Source organism: Bos taurus, chromosome 28, assembly GCF_002263795.3.
Source record: "Bos taurus isolate L1 Dominette 01449 registration number 42190680 breed Hereford chromosome 28, ARS-UCD2.0, whole genome shotgun sequence".
NCBI classification, from domain to species: Eukaryota; Metazoa; Chordata; class Mammalia; order Artiodactyla; family Bovidae; genus Bos; species Bos taurus.
Window position 1 is genome coordinate 1,562,658 of NC_037355.1, and position 14,851 is coordinate 1,577,508.

The 14,851-nt window shown below is 44.7% G+C and overlaps 1 protein-coding gene across 5 annotated transcripts in view; it reads right to left on the reverse strand.

Annotated features, from left to right (window-relative positions):
• TAF5L (TATA-box binding protein associated factor 5 like) overlaps positions 1–14,797 on the reverse strand; it is a 31,616-nt gene extending 16,819 nt beyond the window's left edge. Inside the window, exons 1-4 of one of the 5 annotated variants that reach the window (XM_059882635.1) lie at positions 14,623–14,797; positions 13,058–13,217; positions 7,794–8,142; positions 2,667–2,811 (exon numbers count right to left, since the gene is read on the reverse strand). In XM_059882635.1, coding sequence (XP_059738618.1) covers positions 2,667–2,811; positions 7,794–7,838 — 190 coding nt within the window. In that variant the 5' untranslated portion in view covers positions 7,839–8,142; positions 13,058–13,217; positions 14,623–14,797. Of the gene's footprint in view, positions 1–2,666; positions 6,062–7,793; positions 8,143–13,057; positions 14,239–14,622 lie in introns of those variants that run through there. The other 4 variants (XM_024986935.2, XM_024986934.2, XM_059882637.1 and 1 more) reach the window with 4 other exon arrangements.
• Positions 14,798–14,851: the final 54 nt, after the last annotated feature.

Consider the following 14,851-nt stretch of genomic DNA (forward strand, 5'->3'; position numbering starts at 1 on the left):
AGAACTGATCCTTTAACCTCTCCCAGATTCCATTTTTTATCTTTCTGCTGTACTCTCTGGAAGGCTTTCTCAACTTTCAACTCTTCTACTGATTTTTCAGTTGTACTGTCATGTAAGTACATGTACATACATAAATATGTGGTTTTGAACTGTGGTGTTGGAGAAGACTCTTGAGAGTCCCTTGGACTACAAGGAGATCAAACCAGTCAATCCTAAAGGAAATCACACTGAATATTCACTGGAAGGACTGATGCTGAAACTGAAGCTTCAATACTTTGGCCACCTGATGCGAAAAGCCGACTCGTTAAAAAAGAACCTCGATGCTGGGAATGACTGAAGGCAGGAGAAGGGGACGACAGACATGAGTTTGAGCAAGCTCCAGGAGTTGGTGATGGACAGAGAAGCCTGGCGTGCTGCAGTTCGTGAGGTCACAGAGTCGGACATGACTGAGCAACTGAACAACAACAACACAAACATTTGAACGTTCTTTTTTCTCTCAAAATAGCATTCTCTTGTTTTAAGACTATCAGTGATGGTATTTCTGAGGTTTCTCTTCTTTCTGCTGTTTGTTTTCTCCAAGATGCTTCTCATCATTTCTTTTCACTTTCATTTTTCACGTGAAATAGATCAGTTTCTTTCAAGGTCTGAACCAACAGTCTCTAGTTTTCTGAAAGTCAGCATCACAGAGCTGATAAGAACTCTGGGCGTGGGTTTATCACCCAAGAGGACGTGGATGGCATCTTCCTGGTGATGTCTTTAGGTCTCTTTTGTTGGGCAGGGCGGATTCACCAGGGACAAGCAATAGTTAATCACTTTCCTGGTCAGTAGGTGCTTGGCTGCCAAAGTTCTCAGTAATGTGAGGAGGAAGAAGGCTGGAATCTCAATACTCAGGATGTAAACATATACTTCATCACCATTCTGTGAGTTCATGCTTTCCAAAAAGAAAAGCAAAGTTCTCCTACCCTTTTTTCTGGGGGTGGGAACCTCAGGACTGGGAAAAGGTGGCTGGGGACTGAGGAGCCATCTTTAGCAACAATCTGGATGAAACACTGACACACATGTAATTAAGCACAGATGTAATTTATGCAACAAGGAAGCAGAGTCATGACATACAACACACGGAGATGGAGAGATGGGTGAGAAGAATCAGTGTCCCCTATGAAACTCAAGAGACTTGATGGAAGGCTGCACATGTAGGAACAGCCTCCTTCTCCTGCTGCCCCTCCATGAGGAAGCCAGTCTTGAGTCCTTAGTCACAAGTGCTCACCACATTCTCCCCTCACTCTTCTGAGCCTTTCAGCTCAGGCTGTCCTCACTTCAGACTGGATCATACCGTAGCCTTCTGAGTAGCTCCCCTGGTTCTCATCTGGCCCTTCCTCGGTTAACATGGACGCCAGAGTCATCTTCCAAAAATCCACATTTGGTACCTTGGATGCTCCCCTTCAACTCTCCCCCTGATAAGCTCCTAACGGTTCTTTGGAAACTCAGCTCATTCTTTCTATGATTTACTGACCCCTGACTATATGCTGGGAACCACTAGACCTTTTGGGAAGCCTTTTTGACCTGTTGATCTACCTGTAAAGAGTATGTTCTTTGTTTTCATGGAGGCTGAGCATCCCCCTCACAGGACTCACCAAGTCACTCTCCCACGAATGCTGATTTACCTGCCTCATTTCCCGACTATAATATGAAGCACCTCAGAAGCCAGGATCAAGTCTCAACTCTCTCTAGAACTTCTCAGCACCTGGCCACTGGCAGGCCTTCAAGATGGTCTGCTGAATGCAGACATAATTATTCAGATTACTCAATTAAATTATTCAGGATAAAATTTTATGGTAATCACATTTCATGCTTCTCACTTTTCCTGGCAATTTTCTAGAATTTCTCCTGATATGCCATTATATCTAAATCAAGACAACTGAGAACACAAATTTTACAGTGGTTGCCCTACTGTCTATCAGCAGCAGCACAGGTTCCAAAGAAGACGAGGCAGCAGGCGCTTACCCAAGACTGTGATGACAAGCTCAGAAGGACTTACTCATGTCTGGTACACTGGCCATCTTACTAGAAACAGTAAGGCATTGAGGAATCTATTCCAAGTCCATCACCTGGCCCCTCCTTTGTCAGGGGAACCCATCTGAGTCTGAAGGTGAGGGAGAGTGAGTGAGTCTGACATGGAAGACAAGGAGGCAGATGCCTGCTGGGCTTCTTATGAGGAGCCAGGGCTGAGCGAGAGAAGGCACTGTAATCTCAAGCTTCACCATTGGCCATTTAAAGACACTTATAACCAATCTAAAAGTACTGCAGGAAAAATTTCTCAAAATTTTTTCGAAAAAATCCAAATCCAATTTCAAAACTATTTCAAACAACAAAAGCAAAAACACATTGTAAGTCTCAGGAATATGTGTATGATGCCAACACTTCCAACCACTTCCCAAAGGACTCATTCTGGAGAACCTAGCCTTCCATGAATGAGGTCCAGGTGAGATGGGAGGGGCCCATGCAAGAGGAAAGAGACGACCCTGGCCCCGTTCAGGGAAGGAGAAAGTTGCACACAACATCAGGAACAGCTCAAAAGCCCTGGGATTCCAAGGGAGGGTGTGTTATGATGGGTTTTCAAAGAGGCACTTGGGCCAGCTGCTGCCTCTGGGAGAAGGGCAAGGTACCTGTGAGGCTGGCGGCCATCTCCTCAGTGCTCTGCGATAGCCGCAGGCCTTGCTTCACCGGACCGTCCGCATCCCCGTACTGCCGGCGTTTGAGGTAGCAGGACACGGCCATCTGGATCTGCTCCGTGCGGACCCGTTTCATGACCTGTAGGGGAGTCACACGGACAGCTGGATGTCATGCATGGGTAGGGGCCATCGAGCCGACTTGAGGGCCTTCATGACCAACCTCATGGTCTCTCCCACCTTATATACTGTCCCAATGACCACCTGGCCAACTTCAATCATGGAAAATGAGAATACCCTAGATATTAGGTTGGTACAAAAATAATTGTAGCTTTTGTGTTGTTAAATTTGCTGTTTTATACTGGAATACATTTTTAAATAAATGTGGTTATAACCATTCAATATCACAGTAATCCAAGTCTATGTCCCAACCAGTAACGCTGAAGAAGCTGAAGTTGAACGGTTCTATGAAGACCTACAAGACCTTTTAGAACTAACACCCAAAAAAGATGTCCTTTTCATTATAGGGGACTGGAATGCAAAAGTAGGAAGTCAAGAAACACCTGGAGTAACAGGCAAATTTGGCCTTGGAATACGGAATGAAGCAGGACAAAGGCTAATAGAGTTTTGCCAAGAGAATGCATTGGTCATAACAAACACCTTCTTCCAACAACACAAGAGAAGACTCTACACATGGACATCACCAGATGGTCAACACCAAAATCAGATTGATTATATTCTTTGCAGCCAAAGATGGAGAAACTCTATACAGTCAGCAAAAATAAGACCAGGAGCTGACTGTGGCTCAGACCATGAACTCCTTATTGCCAAATTCAGACTTAAATTGAAGAAAGTAGGGAAAACCACTAGACCATTCAGGTATGACCTAAATCAAATCTCTTATGATTATACAGTGGAAGTGAGAAATAGATTTAAGGGCCTTGATCTGATAGATAGAGTGCCTGATGAACTATGGAATGAGGTTCGTGACATTGTACAGGAGACAGGGATCAAGACCATTCCCATAGAAAAGAAATGCAAAAAAGCAAAATGGCTGTCTGGGGAGGCCTTATAAATAGCTGTGAAAAGAAGAGAAGTGAAAAGCAAAGGAGAAAAGGAAAGATATAAGCATCTGAATGCAGAGTTCCAAAGAATAGCAAGAAGAGATAAGAAAGCCTTCTTCAGCGATCAATGCAAAGAAATAGAGGAGAACAACAGAATGGGAAAGACTAGGGATCTCTTCAAGAAAATCAGAGATACCAAAGGAACATTTCATGTAAAGATGAGCTCGATAAAGGACAGAAATGGTATGGACCTAACAGAAGCAGAAGATATTAAGAAGAGGTGGCAAGAATACACAGAAGAACTGTACAAAAAAGATCTTCACAACCCAGATAATCACGATGGTGTGATCACTGACCTAGAGCCAGACATCCTGGAATGTGAAGCAAGTGGGCCTTAGAAAGCATCACTACGAACAAAGCTGGTGGAGGTGATGGAATTCCAGTTGAACTATTTCAAATCCTGAAAGATGATGCTGTGAAAGTGCTGCACTCAATATGACAGCAAATTTGGAAAGCTCAGCAGTGGCCACAGGACTGGAAAAGGTCAGTTTTCATTCCAATCCCAAAGAAAGGCAATGCCAAAGAATGCTCAAACTACCGCACAATTGCACGCATCTCACACGCTAGTAAAGTAATGCTCAAAATTCTCCAAGCTAGGCTTCAGCAATATGTGAACCATGAACTTCCTGATGTTCAAGCTGGTTTTAGAAAAGGCAGAGGAACCAGAGATCAAATTGCCAATATCCGCTGGATCATGGAAAAAGCATGAGAGTTCCAGAAAAGCATCTATTTCTGCTTTATTGACTATGCCAAAGCCTTTGACTGTGTGGATCACAATAAACTGTGGAAAATTCTGAAAGAGATGGGAATACCAGACCACCTGATCTGCCTCTTGAGAAATTTGTATGCAGGTCAGGAAGCAACAGTTAGAACTGGACATGGAACAACAGACTGGTTCCAAATAGGAAAAGGAGTTCGTCAAGGCTGTTTATTGTCACCCTGTTTATTTAACTTCTATGCAGAGTACATCATGAGAAACGCTGGACTGGAAGAAACACAAACTGGAATCAAGATTGCCGAGAGAAACATAAATAACCTCAGCTATGCAGATGACACCACCCTTATGGAAGAAAGTGAAGAGGAACTCAAAAGCCTCTTGATGAAAGTGAAAGTGGAGAGGGAAAAAGTTGGCTTAAAGCTCAACATTCAGAAAACGAAGATCATGGCATCCGGTCCCACCACTTCATGGGAATTAGATGGGGAAACAGTGGAAACAGTGTCAGACTATTTTTCTGGGCTCCAAAATCACTGCAGATGGTGACTACAGCCATGAAATTAAGAGACGCTTACTCCTTGGAAGGAAAGTTATGAGCAACCTAGATAGCATATTCAAAAGCAGAGACATTACTTTGCCAACAAAGGTTCATCTAGTCAAGGCTGTTTTTCCTGTGGTCATGTATGGATGTGAGAGTTGGACTGTGAAGAAGGCTGAGCGCCGAAGAATTGATGCTTTTGAACTGTGGTGCTGGAGAAGACTCTTGAGAGTCCCTTGGACTGCAAGGAGATCCAACCAGTCCATTCTGAAGGAGATCAGCCCTGGGATTTCTTTGGAAGGAATGATGCTAAAGCTGAAACTCCAGTACTTTGGCCACCTCGTGGGAAGAGTTGACTCATTGGAAAAGACTCTGATGCTGGGAGGGATTGGGGGCAGGAGGAGAAGGGGACGACAGAGGATGAGATGGCTGGATGGCATCGCTGACTGGATGGACGTGAGTCTGAGTGAACTCCGGGAGTTGGTGATGGACAGGGAGGCCTGGCGTGCTGCGATTCATGGGGTCGCAGAGAGTCGGACACGACTGAGCGACTGATCTGATCTGATATAACCACATTTTTATAAATGTGGTTATATATTATGTTTTAATGACATTTTCTCACATTATTTTTTTTTGCTAATGACTTTATTACTTGCTGTTTATATTTATTTTAGACTGTGGAAATGAGGTGTGACAAAGTTCAAAATGGGTCATAAAGCAGTGGAGAAAACTTGCGCCATCAACAACGCATTTGGCCTAGGAACTGCTAATGATCAATTAGCTAATGTGGTGGTTCAAGAAGTTCTGCAAAGGAGACAAGAGCCTTGAAGATGAGAAGAGTAGTGGCTGGCCATCAGAAGTTGACAACGAGCAGCTGAGAGCAATCATTGAAGCTGATCCTCTTACGACTACACAAGAAGCTGCTGAAGAACTCATTGTCGACCATTCTACAGTTATTCGGCATTTGAAGCAAATTGGAAAGGTGAAAAAACCTGGTAAGTGGGTTCCTCAGGAGCTGACCAAAAAAAAAAAAAAAAAAATCATCATTTTGAAGTATTGTCTTCTCTTAATATACACAACAACACACCATTACTCAATCAGATTGTGATGTGGGACAAAAAGTGGATTTTATATAACAACCAGTGATTGTTTTATATAAATATATATATATATTTATTTTATACATGTATTATTTATATATATATTTATACGTTTTATATAACCAGCTCAGTGACTGGACTGAGAAGCAGCTCCAAAGCACTTCGAAAAGCCAAATTTGCACCAAAAAAGGGTCACAGTTACTGTTTCGTGGTCTACTGCCTGCCTGATCCACTACAGCTTTCTGAATCCCAGTGAAACCGCTATATCTGGGAAGTATCCTCAGGAAATCGATGAGATACACTGAAAACCGCAATGCCTGCAGCCAACACTGGTCAACAGAAAGGGCCCAATTCTTCTCCATGACAACTCCTGACTGCAAGTCATACAACCAATGCTTCAAAACTTCAATGAATTGGACTACGAAGTTTTGCCTCATTCGCCATATTCACCTGACCTCTCGTCAACCAACTACCACTTCTTCAAGCATCTTGACAACTTTTTGCAGGGAAAACGTGTCCACAACCAGCAGAAGGCAGAAAATGCTTTCGAAGAGTTCATCAAATCCCAAAGCATGCATTTTTATGCTACAGAAATAAACTTTTTTCTTGTTGGCAAAAATGTGTTGATTGTAACAGCTCCTATTTTGATTAATAAAGATGTGTCTGAACCTAGTTATAATGATTTAAAATTCACGGTCCAAAACAGCAATTATTTTTGTACCAACCTAATAATAAAGCCCCACAGGGAGAATGGTTACATGTATATGCATGGCTGTTCGCTTGAGTCCCTTTGCTGTTCACCTGAAACTATCACAACATTGTTAATCGGCTATACCCCAATACAAAATGGTTAAAAAAACAGAAGCCCCACAGATTCCCCCCACAAACTCCATTTAGATCAGTGTGTTTACATTTCAGTCATGTTGCTTACCTCTTTCACTCTTCATCTATAACACCAGGTACAGATAAGCATCAGAATAATAAGAGGATATGTATACATACTAGAAAATTTCTCAGGAATTCTTTTGATTTTATTCTTGGCTGTGCTGGGTCTCCGCTGTCTTGTGTGAGCTTTCTCTAGTTGTGACAAACGGGCTACTCGCTATTTGAAGAGCACAGGTTCTCACGGCAGTGACCTCTCTTGTTGCAGAGCACCAGCTCTAGGGCACGTGGGCTTCAGTGGTTGTGGCTCTTGGGGTTAGATGCCCCATGACACATGGGTACTTCTTGGACTAGGGATTGAACCCACATTCCCTGCACTGGCATGTGGACTCTCAACGGACCACCAGGGAAATCCTGTCATGAATTCTTAGAAGGGAGGAAATGCAGGGGTAATATTCAAACTAATCTGAGGTGGTAATTCAAGCTAGTTTGAAATTTCCCCTTCAAAAGGACTATCTTCCTTCACTGCTAAATTTATGATCAAGAAGGACAGAAACTCCTTGGACTTCCCTAGTGGTCCAGTGGTTAAGACTATGCGCTCCCAATGCAGGGGGCCCAGGTTTAACCCCTGGTCAGGGAACTAGGGGCTTCCCTGGTGGCTCAGATGGTAAAGAATCTGCCTGCAACGCAGGAGACCCGGGTTTGATCCCTGGGCCAGGAAGATCCCCTGGAGAAGGGAATGGCAACCCACTCCAGTATTCTTACCTGGAGAATTCCATGGACAGAGGAGCCTGGTGAGCTACAGTTCATGGGGTCACAGAGAGTTGGACATGACTAAGTGACCAACACTTTCACTTCAGGGAACGATTCCACATGCCATAACTAAGACCTGATCCAGCCAAATACACACGCGCGCACACACACACACACACACACACACACACACACAGAATATCAGGAACCCCTGATGCTGCTATTGGCCTCAAACACTCCTCTGCCTGAAGTGAAGAATACTGCAGTCCAGATGAACACTGACAGCTGGATGAATTTTCTAGGTTCACTCCAGTGATGTAAAAAATATTTTCTTCTTCAGAATCAAAACATGGTGTCCACTCTGGAATGCAAACAACATTATCCGTACACAAGTGATTGTCCCCATCAGGGTAACTTTCTTTAAATCAAGAGCTTCTAATTTTTTTGTCTGTATGTGGAAGATGTGTTTTTGATAATTTATTTGGATATGTTTAAGTTTTCAGTTTCAATTACAGGCATTGGACTTCTCTTTTGTGATTTCCTCCATTTGTTTTAAGATTTAAAATACCTCATATTCCAAAAATCTGTTATTCTTTAAATATTAAAAAATTTATCCATATATAATTGTTATCCATTGAAATTTCTTTCACTGAATAACTAAATAACTGTTTTATCCAGATACTGCACCGAACAAGCTGTTCCAAAATCACTGACAAATAATCCTTGCAAACTGATTCATGTTGACTCTTTCAAAACATAATCTGAAGATTTTTTAAAACATAATCTGAAGATTGACTTTTCAATTGCATAAAAGTCATACAACAGAACAAACAGTAAAGGCTGGAGATATGCATATACAAAAATACATATATTTATATACAAATATAAAATGTTGCTGCTGCTGCTGCTGCTAAGTTGCTTCAGTCGTGTCCGACTCTGTGCGACCCCATAGACGGCAGCCCACGAGGCTCCCCCGTCCCTGGGATTCTCTAGGCAAGAACACTGGAGTGGGTTGCCATTGCCTTCTCCAATGCAAGAAAGTGAAAGTGAAAGTGAAGTCGCTGAGTCCTGCCTGACTCTTAGCGACCCCATGGACTGCAGCCCACCAGGCTCCTCCATTCATGGGATTTTCCAGGCAAGAGTACTGGAGTGGGGTGCCATTACCTTCTCCGACAGATCATTCTAAGTAGCATCTAAAAACCTAAGGTTTTTCATTAATCATCATGATTAAATACTCTGTGGAAATATAAATCATAGCTTAAAAATATATGAACCAGACTATTCTCGGTTTTGGTCATACATGATATAATTTTAAAACTTGCAGAATAACTAAAAGCTGTGCTCTTTCCCATGGAAATAATATGCCACAAGAATAAGGCTCACAGCTGGGGGCTTAGGAAGCAATGTACAATCTGGGAGGGGATAGGGTGGAGCAGAAATCATACAGTCTGGCAGCCAGATGACACTAGAAATTGATCTTCTCTAACATCAGCTGAGATCTCCATAAAGTCCCAGAAGTCTTTTCTTGTCAATTACTTTCTTTTCCCATAGCTTCCTACCCCCAGCCACTCCAAACCTGCAGTAATCTCCTTACTCAGCCAGCCAACATCAGCGAGCTGTTTACTTAGACTTAAGATTCCTCAACTCTTGTCAAATCTAAGTCATTTTCCCCTTATTATCTTTACATGGTTTCCAGGATGCTGAATACGCCACCTCCCATGCAAGCGTGTCTTCTGGCTCCCCTCTTCCATCCTTCAAACAAAACCAACCAAACAAGCAAAAACTAGTGGTCATCTTCTCTTGGCTCCCCCAACCTGACCTCTAAACGGTCTTCATCTCCTTCTATTCCAGACAGGATTCTGTCTTGTAGCCACTGTGCTACATCCTCACTGCTGCTTTTTGACAGCACAAATCACTTCTCACCTGGACTATTCCAATACCCTCCCACCTCTAGGCCTACCTCAAACACCCTTTTGAAGGTGGTCAGAGAAAAAGACAAATCTGATTATGCTACTCCATGCTACAAACCATCCTCCACAACCAATGCAGCTGCCCTCTCCTGCCATCACTGTTTCTTAGTTGCCCCAGAACAGGGCTTTTATCTTGGAAATTCACATTAAAAATAAAGTGAGCTTTGTCTAGCTCCTGCTTGAATTCCCAACGGTTTACTTTGGGCACATGATTTCTCTGTATTTTTATGAACCAAGAAAGCCACAAATATTTAATTCCTACTTCAACACTTGTTTTAGGGCTCAGAAAACTTATTTTTATACAAGTTTGTTAACGTGGAAGGGTATGGCACAATCTATAGAATGGCTACCTATATCTGCTGCTGCTGCTGCTAAGTCACTTCAGCCGTGTCCGACTCTGTGCGACCCCATAGACGGCAGTCCACCAGGTTCCCCCGTCCCTGGGATTCTCCAGGGAAGAGTACTGGAGTGGGGTGCCATTGCCTTCTCCAACCTATATCTACCATGTCTGATTTTATAAAGAAAACTTTTCACATGGACTCCATTTACAACGTCTGCACACAGAAGAAACAGGATATTGTGCTCTCAGAATAAGGGGGATACAGTTTCCTATGTTTATCATTCTCTCTGAAATAGGATTCAAATGAGGTTCTGGAGATGCTTTAGTGACATTAATCCCTCGTGTGTGTCTCAGTGGAAAGATCACTTTTTTATTCTATAGTACTGCCCATGGGCTTCCCAGTGGGCTTCCCAGTCTGCCAGTGCAGGAGATGTGGGTTCAATTCCTGGGTCGGGAAGATCCCTTGGAGAAGTAAATGACAACCACTTCAGTATTCCTGCCTGGGAAATCCCATGGACAGAGGAGCCTGGCGGGCTATAGTCCATGGGATCACAAAAGACTGGGACACGACTTAACAACTACAACAACAGTACTGCCCATAGGACTTCCTGCAATGATGGAAATGCTGTACCTCTGCACTGTTCAGCGCGGTAGCCACCAGCCACAAAGGGCTATTTAGCAATTAAAATGTGACTAATGCAACTGAAGAATTGAAGTTTTCATTTTAATTAAAGCAACCACACGTGGCCAATGCTTACTGTATTGAACACAGTTCCAGAGCATGGTATTATTTTGTGAAAATAAAGCAGCAGTATCATGACTTAAAAATGTCAATTCACAAAGTTTTGCAAAATACTTCTGATTACTGAACTGCCAAATCTCCAAAAGTTTAGTATTTTGCTTGTAAAAATGGTACTACCTTTTTCTTATTATCAAACCCTATAAGGTTACTAAGATACAGATACATTTAAATACATCTTACCAGAAAGATATCTTATCTGATTGCTAAACAAAGATTTATGAATAGGAATTTTCTGTAATATTTTCTAAAGCTTGCCAATACACAAAGTTCTTTAAACCATCTTCAAGTTAAAAAAAAAATGAGAAAGGAAAAAGGAATTTGTTTCAGTAAACAAACAGAGCAGCAGTTACTGTCTGTAAAACATTCAAATAAAAGCAAGCTCAAACCTAAGACAACTTTACCCTTGCAATAAGAAAATTAATAAAGAAAAATATTTGGTTAACTTAAAAAAAAAAGGTTCCATTCCTGGATCAGGAAGATCCCCTGGAGGAGAGCATGGCAATCCACTCCAGTGTTCTTGCCTGGAGAACCCTATGGACAGAAGAGCCTGGCGGGCTCTAGTCTATAGAGTCAGAAACCACTGACCAGCAGAGAGGCAGACACCACTGAAGCGACTTAGCATGCACGCAAGCATCCATTTATATCTTCAACATCTATGCCTCTGTGGTCACTTTAGCCACCCTGAATCATCAATTCCATTTTCTAGAACACATCACCTTCGTATCTATCAAATCACCTATGACAGAGCACTTCTTGAACCCGCACATCACTGGAAATGTCAACAAAGCCATCAATACCCATTCAGGTAGGTATACCTGTTTTACTTATCACTTATTAATACTATACTGATTGTATAAATAATCCCAAACTAGCATTGACTGAGATTGTTTCAGTCCAGTACATTTCCCAAATGGCACCTTAGTTGTTGGAAAGCGTAATTACAGTGTTTGTAATAGGAGACACTTAAGCGTGTGGTGACACTTTCTTTTAAGTGGGATACTTTCAGGGATATTTTGTCAACAAAGGTCCGTCTAGTCAAAGCTATGGTTTTTCCAGTAGTCATGTATGGATGTGAGAGTTGGACTATAAAGAAAGCTGAGCACCGAAGAATTGATGCTTTTGAACTGTGGTATTGGAGAAGACTCTTGAGAGTCCCTTGGACTGCAAGGAGATCCAACCAGTCCATCCTAAAGGAGATCAGTCGTGGGTGTTCATTGGAAGGACTGATGCTGAAGCTGAAACTCCAATACTCTGGCCACCTGATGCGAAGAGCTGACTCACTGGAAAAGACCCCGATGCTGAGAAAGATTCAGGGCAGGAGGAGAAGGGGACGACAGAGGATGAGATGGTTGGATGGCACCACCGACTCAATGGACATAGGTTTGGGTGGACTCCAGGAGTTGGTGATGGACAGGGAGGCCTGGTGTGCTGCGGTTCATGGGGTTGCAAAGAGTTGGACACGACTGAGCGACTGAACTGAACTTCATGGGGGAGGTGGGGGGGAGATCCTGTCTTGTAGTTAGGCATATAAAATATATCCCTGAAGATCTTTTCAAGAGAAAAAGTTGCCTGGAATGGTCTCCAGGTTTCTTCATGCCTTCTCAAAGTGCTCTCCAAGCTTCCAGATTTGGATTAAAATACCTGCCTCCAGTAAGCAGTCCTTTTCCTTTCAGAGTCAAAGGCAGACACAAAGCTACCAGGACAAGTGGCTGAGCCTTCCCTACTTTCAATTCCACATTACTACAGGTATAATCTTTCCAAAAAGCTAATCTGATGCCATCTGTGCTGAGCTTAAAAACTTTCTCCTTCCTCCACCAGTGGGGAAGATAAAAAAAAAATCCCATCTCCATCTAGTCATCTCAAGGTTACTCTGATCTGTCTGTTTACAAAACAGGTGGGTACCACCCCGCTGTCTAGCCTTAGGGGCTTTGGTCAAATTCTCCTTCTTTAATTGGAGGAACCCCTCCCCTTTCCCTCTCCCCAAACTGGCACTCCTATCTGGTTTACCTAAGTCTCACTGAGGCTTCACAGCCCAGCTTGGCCATCTCTTCCTCAAGCCTGATTCTCTCTGTCCACCAAACCGTGGAACAAACTTCTATCCTGAGAATCACCACACTATTAGTTTCCTACACCACCATTATACTAATACCTAGCACTTACTGACCATAGGGGAGGGAACATTCCTCAGATGAGAAAGTTGAGGCTCACAGAAGTCAGACAGGTGCCGTGGGGTCCACAGTGCCCAGGTTGAGGGGGGGCGCTTGGGTCACCTGGCTGCTGGGTCTGAGCTCTTCCCCTTTATGTCTTGCTGCTCCAAGGGTTCTCTTGGGGAACAGAACAGTGAGAACTTACCACGTGCTTGTTGAAGGCATGATCAGAATAGTTACTACCTGAGAAGCTACCTGTCAGAGAGGCTAGAAGGGCTTCTAGCACTGTCCTGGGTAATGCTGTTTAACAGCATCTTTGGGGCCTCCTTCCAGCTGAATCATCAAACAAAAACCCTTTCTCCAAACATGTCCTTCATAGGTATTATGAAGGATGTCTGTTTGCAAAAGTAAAACCAAAAAATTGGTTGACTGCATAGTTAAGGGAGGACTTTACCTAATTTTCCAGTGACAGAACCAAGTATTAACACATTTAGAGGCAGAAGCATCAAAATCACTCCCAAACACACTGATTTACTGTTGACAACCAAAACAAACAAAAAAAATGCTCAAGGTAAGCCCACTTTTTGGTTTCCCAGTTTAATACGGATTCTTAAGGCAGGAAATATTTATAATTCATAAAAATCAAAAGTTAGCATACCTCACATTTAATGCAAAAAACCCACGCCCACAAGGAACCTACCAAGTACTCTACCAAAAAAGTAAATGTAATAGCCGATAACTAGTATTAACAGAACACATCCTATTTGTCAGGCATTTTCATATACGTTATTCCTTTTTTGGGTATCCTTTAAAAAGTCCACTTTTAAGTTATCAGTCAATACCCCAAAAGAAGAAACGAATGCTCATAGAGATTACAGGTAGGTACATGGTTTCCACAGAAGGCCGATGTAGACACCAAGCCCATCCACTACGAGAAGCTTCCCTGAGTGTAAGGACACGGCCCGAACTCCTCTTCAGACTTCCACCCTCAAGCAGGGCTGGGACCCAGACCGAGATCGGCCACCGCAGTCCCCTTCCCCCTACCCGGCAACGCTGGGTCACCTAGGAGCACACAGTCCCCGCACGCCCCTCCCGGCGCGGCCCGGGTCCCGCAGGCCGGCTTTCAGCTCCGAGACCTCCACCTGCAAGGTGAGAGGTCAGAGCTCAGAGCTCAGCCGGCCGACGCTGGGGGCCGACCCGGGGCGCCCCCGCCGCGGTCTGAAGGGCCGCACTTCCGCCGAGCCCGGGATGCCGGCTTGCTCACCTTCGGCTCCCCGCCCACGCCTCGCCCAAGCGCTCCGCGGCCTCCGGGCTCCGCGGCTCACAGCCCGCAGCCGGCTGTCAGGGGTGCGGCCGCCTCGAGGGCGCCCTTGCAGGTGGGGACCGCCGCGCTCGTCAGCGTCCTCCCCGCCACCATGTGCCAAGTTTCAGCCCGACTTTGGCCTAGAGACACTCCTCTAGCTTAAACGCCCGAGAGAGCGGGCCCGCGCTCCGGGCGGGGCCGCCGCCCGCAGCCACGCCGGCCCGCCCCGCCCCCACAGCCTAGGCCGCGCCGCCACCCGCGCCCGCCGCCCGTACTCACTGAACATCCCAGGCGGCTCTCGCTTCCCCCGCCGCCGCTGCCGCCGGGGTCGCCCCGCGTCCGCCTCCGTCGCCTTCGCGGCAGGCTCGCTATCCGCGGCCGGCTCAGCCGGACCCCCGAGCCCCGAGCCCCGCCGCCCCCGCGGCGGCTCTGGGCGGCCGCCCCATGACTGACTAACGCGGAGCCGCCGCGGGCTGGGCCGGGCCGTTTGGGCCTCGACGCGCAGCTG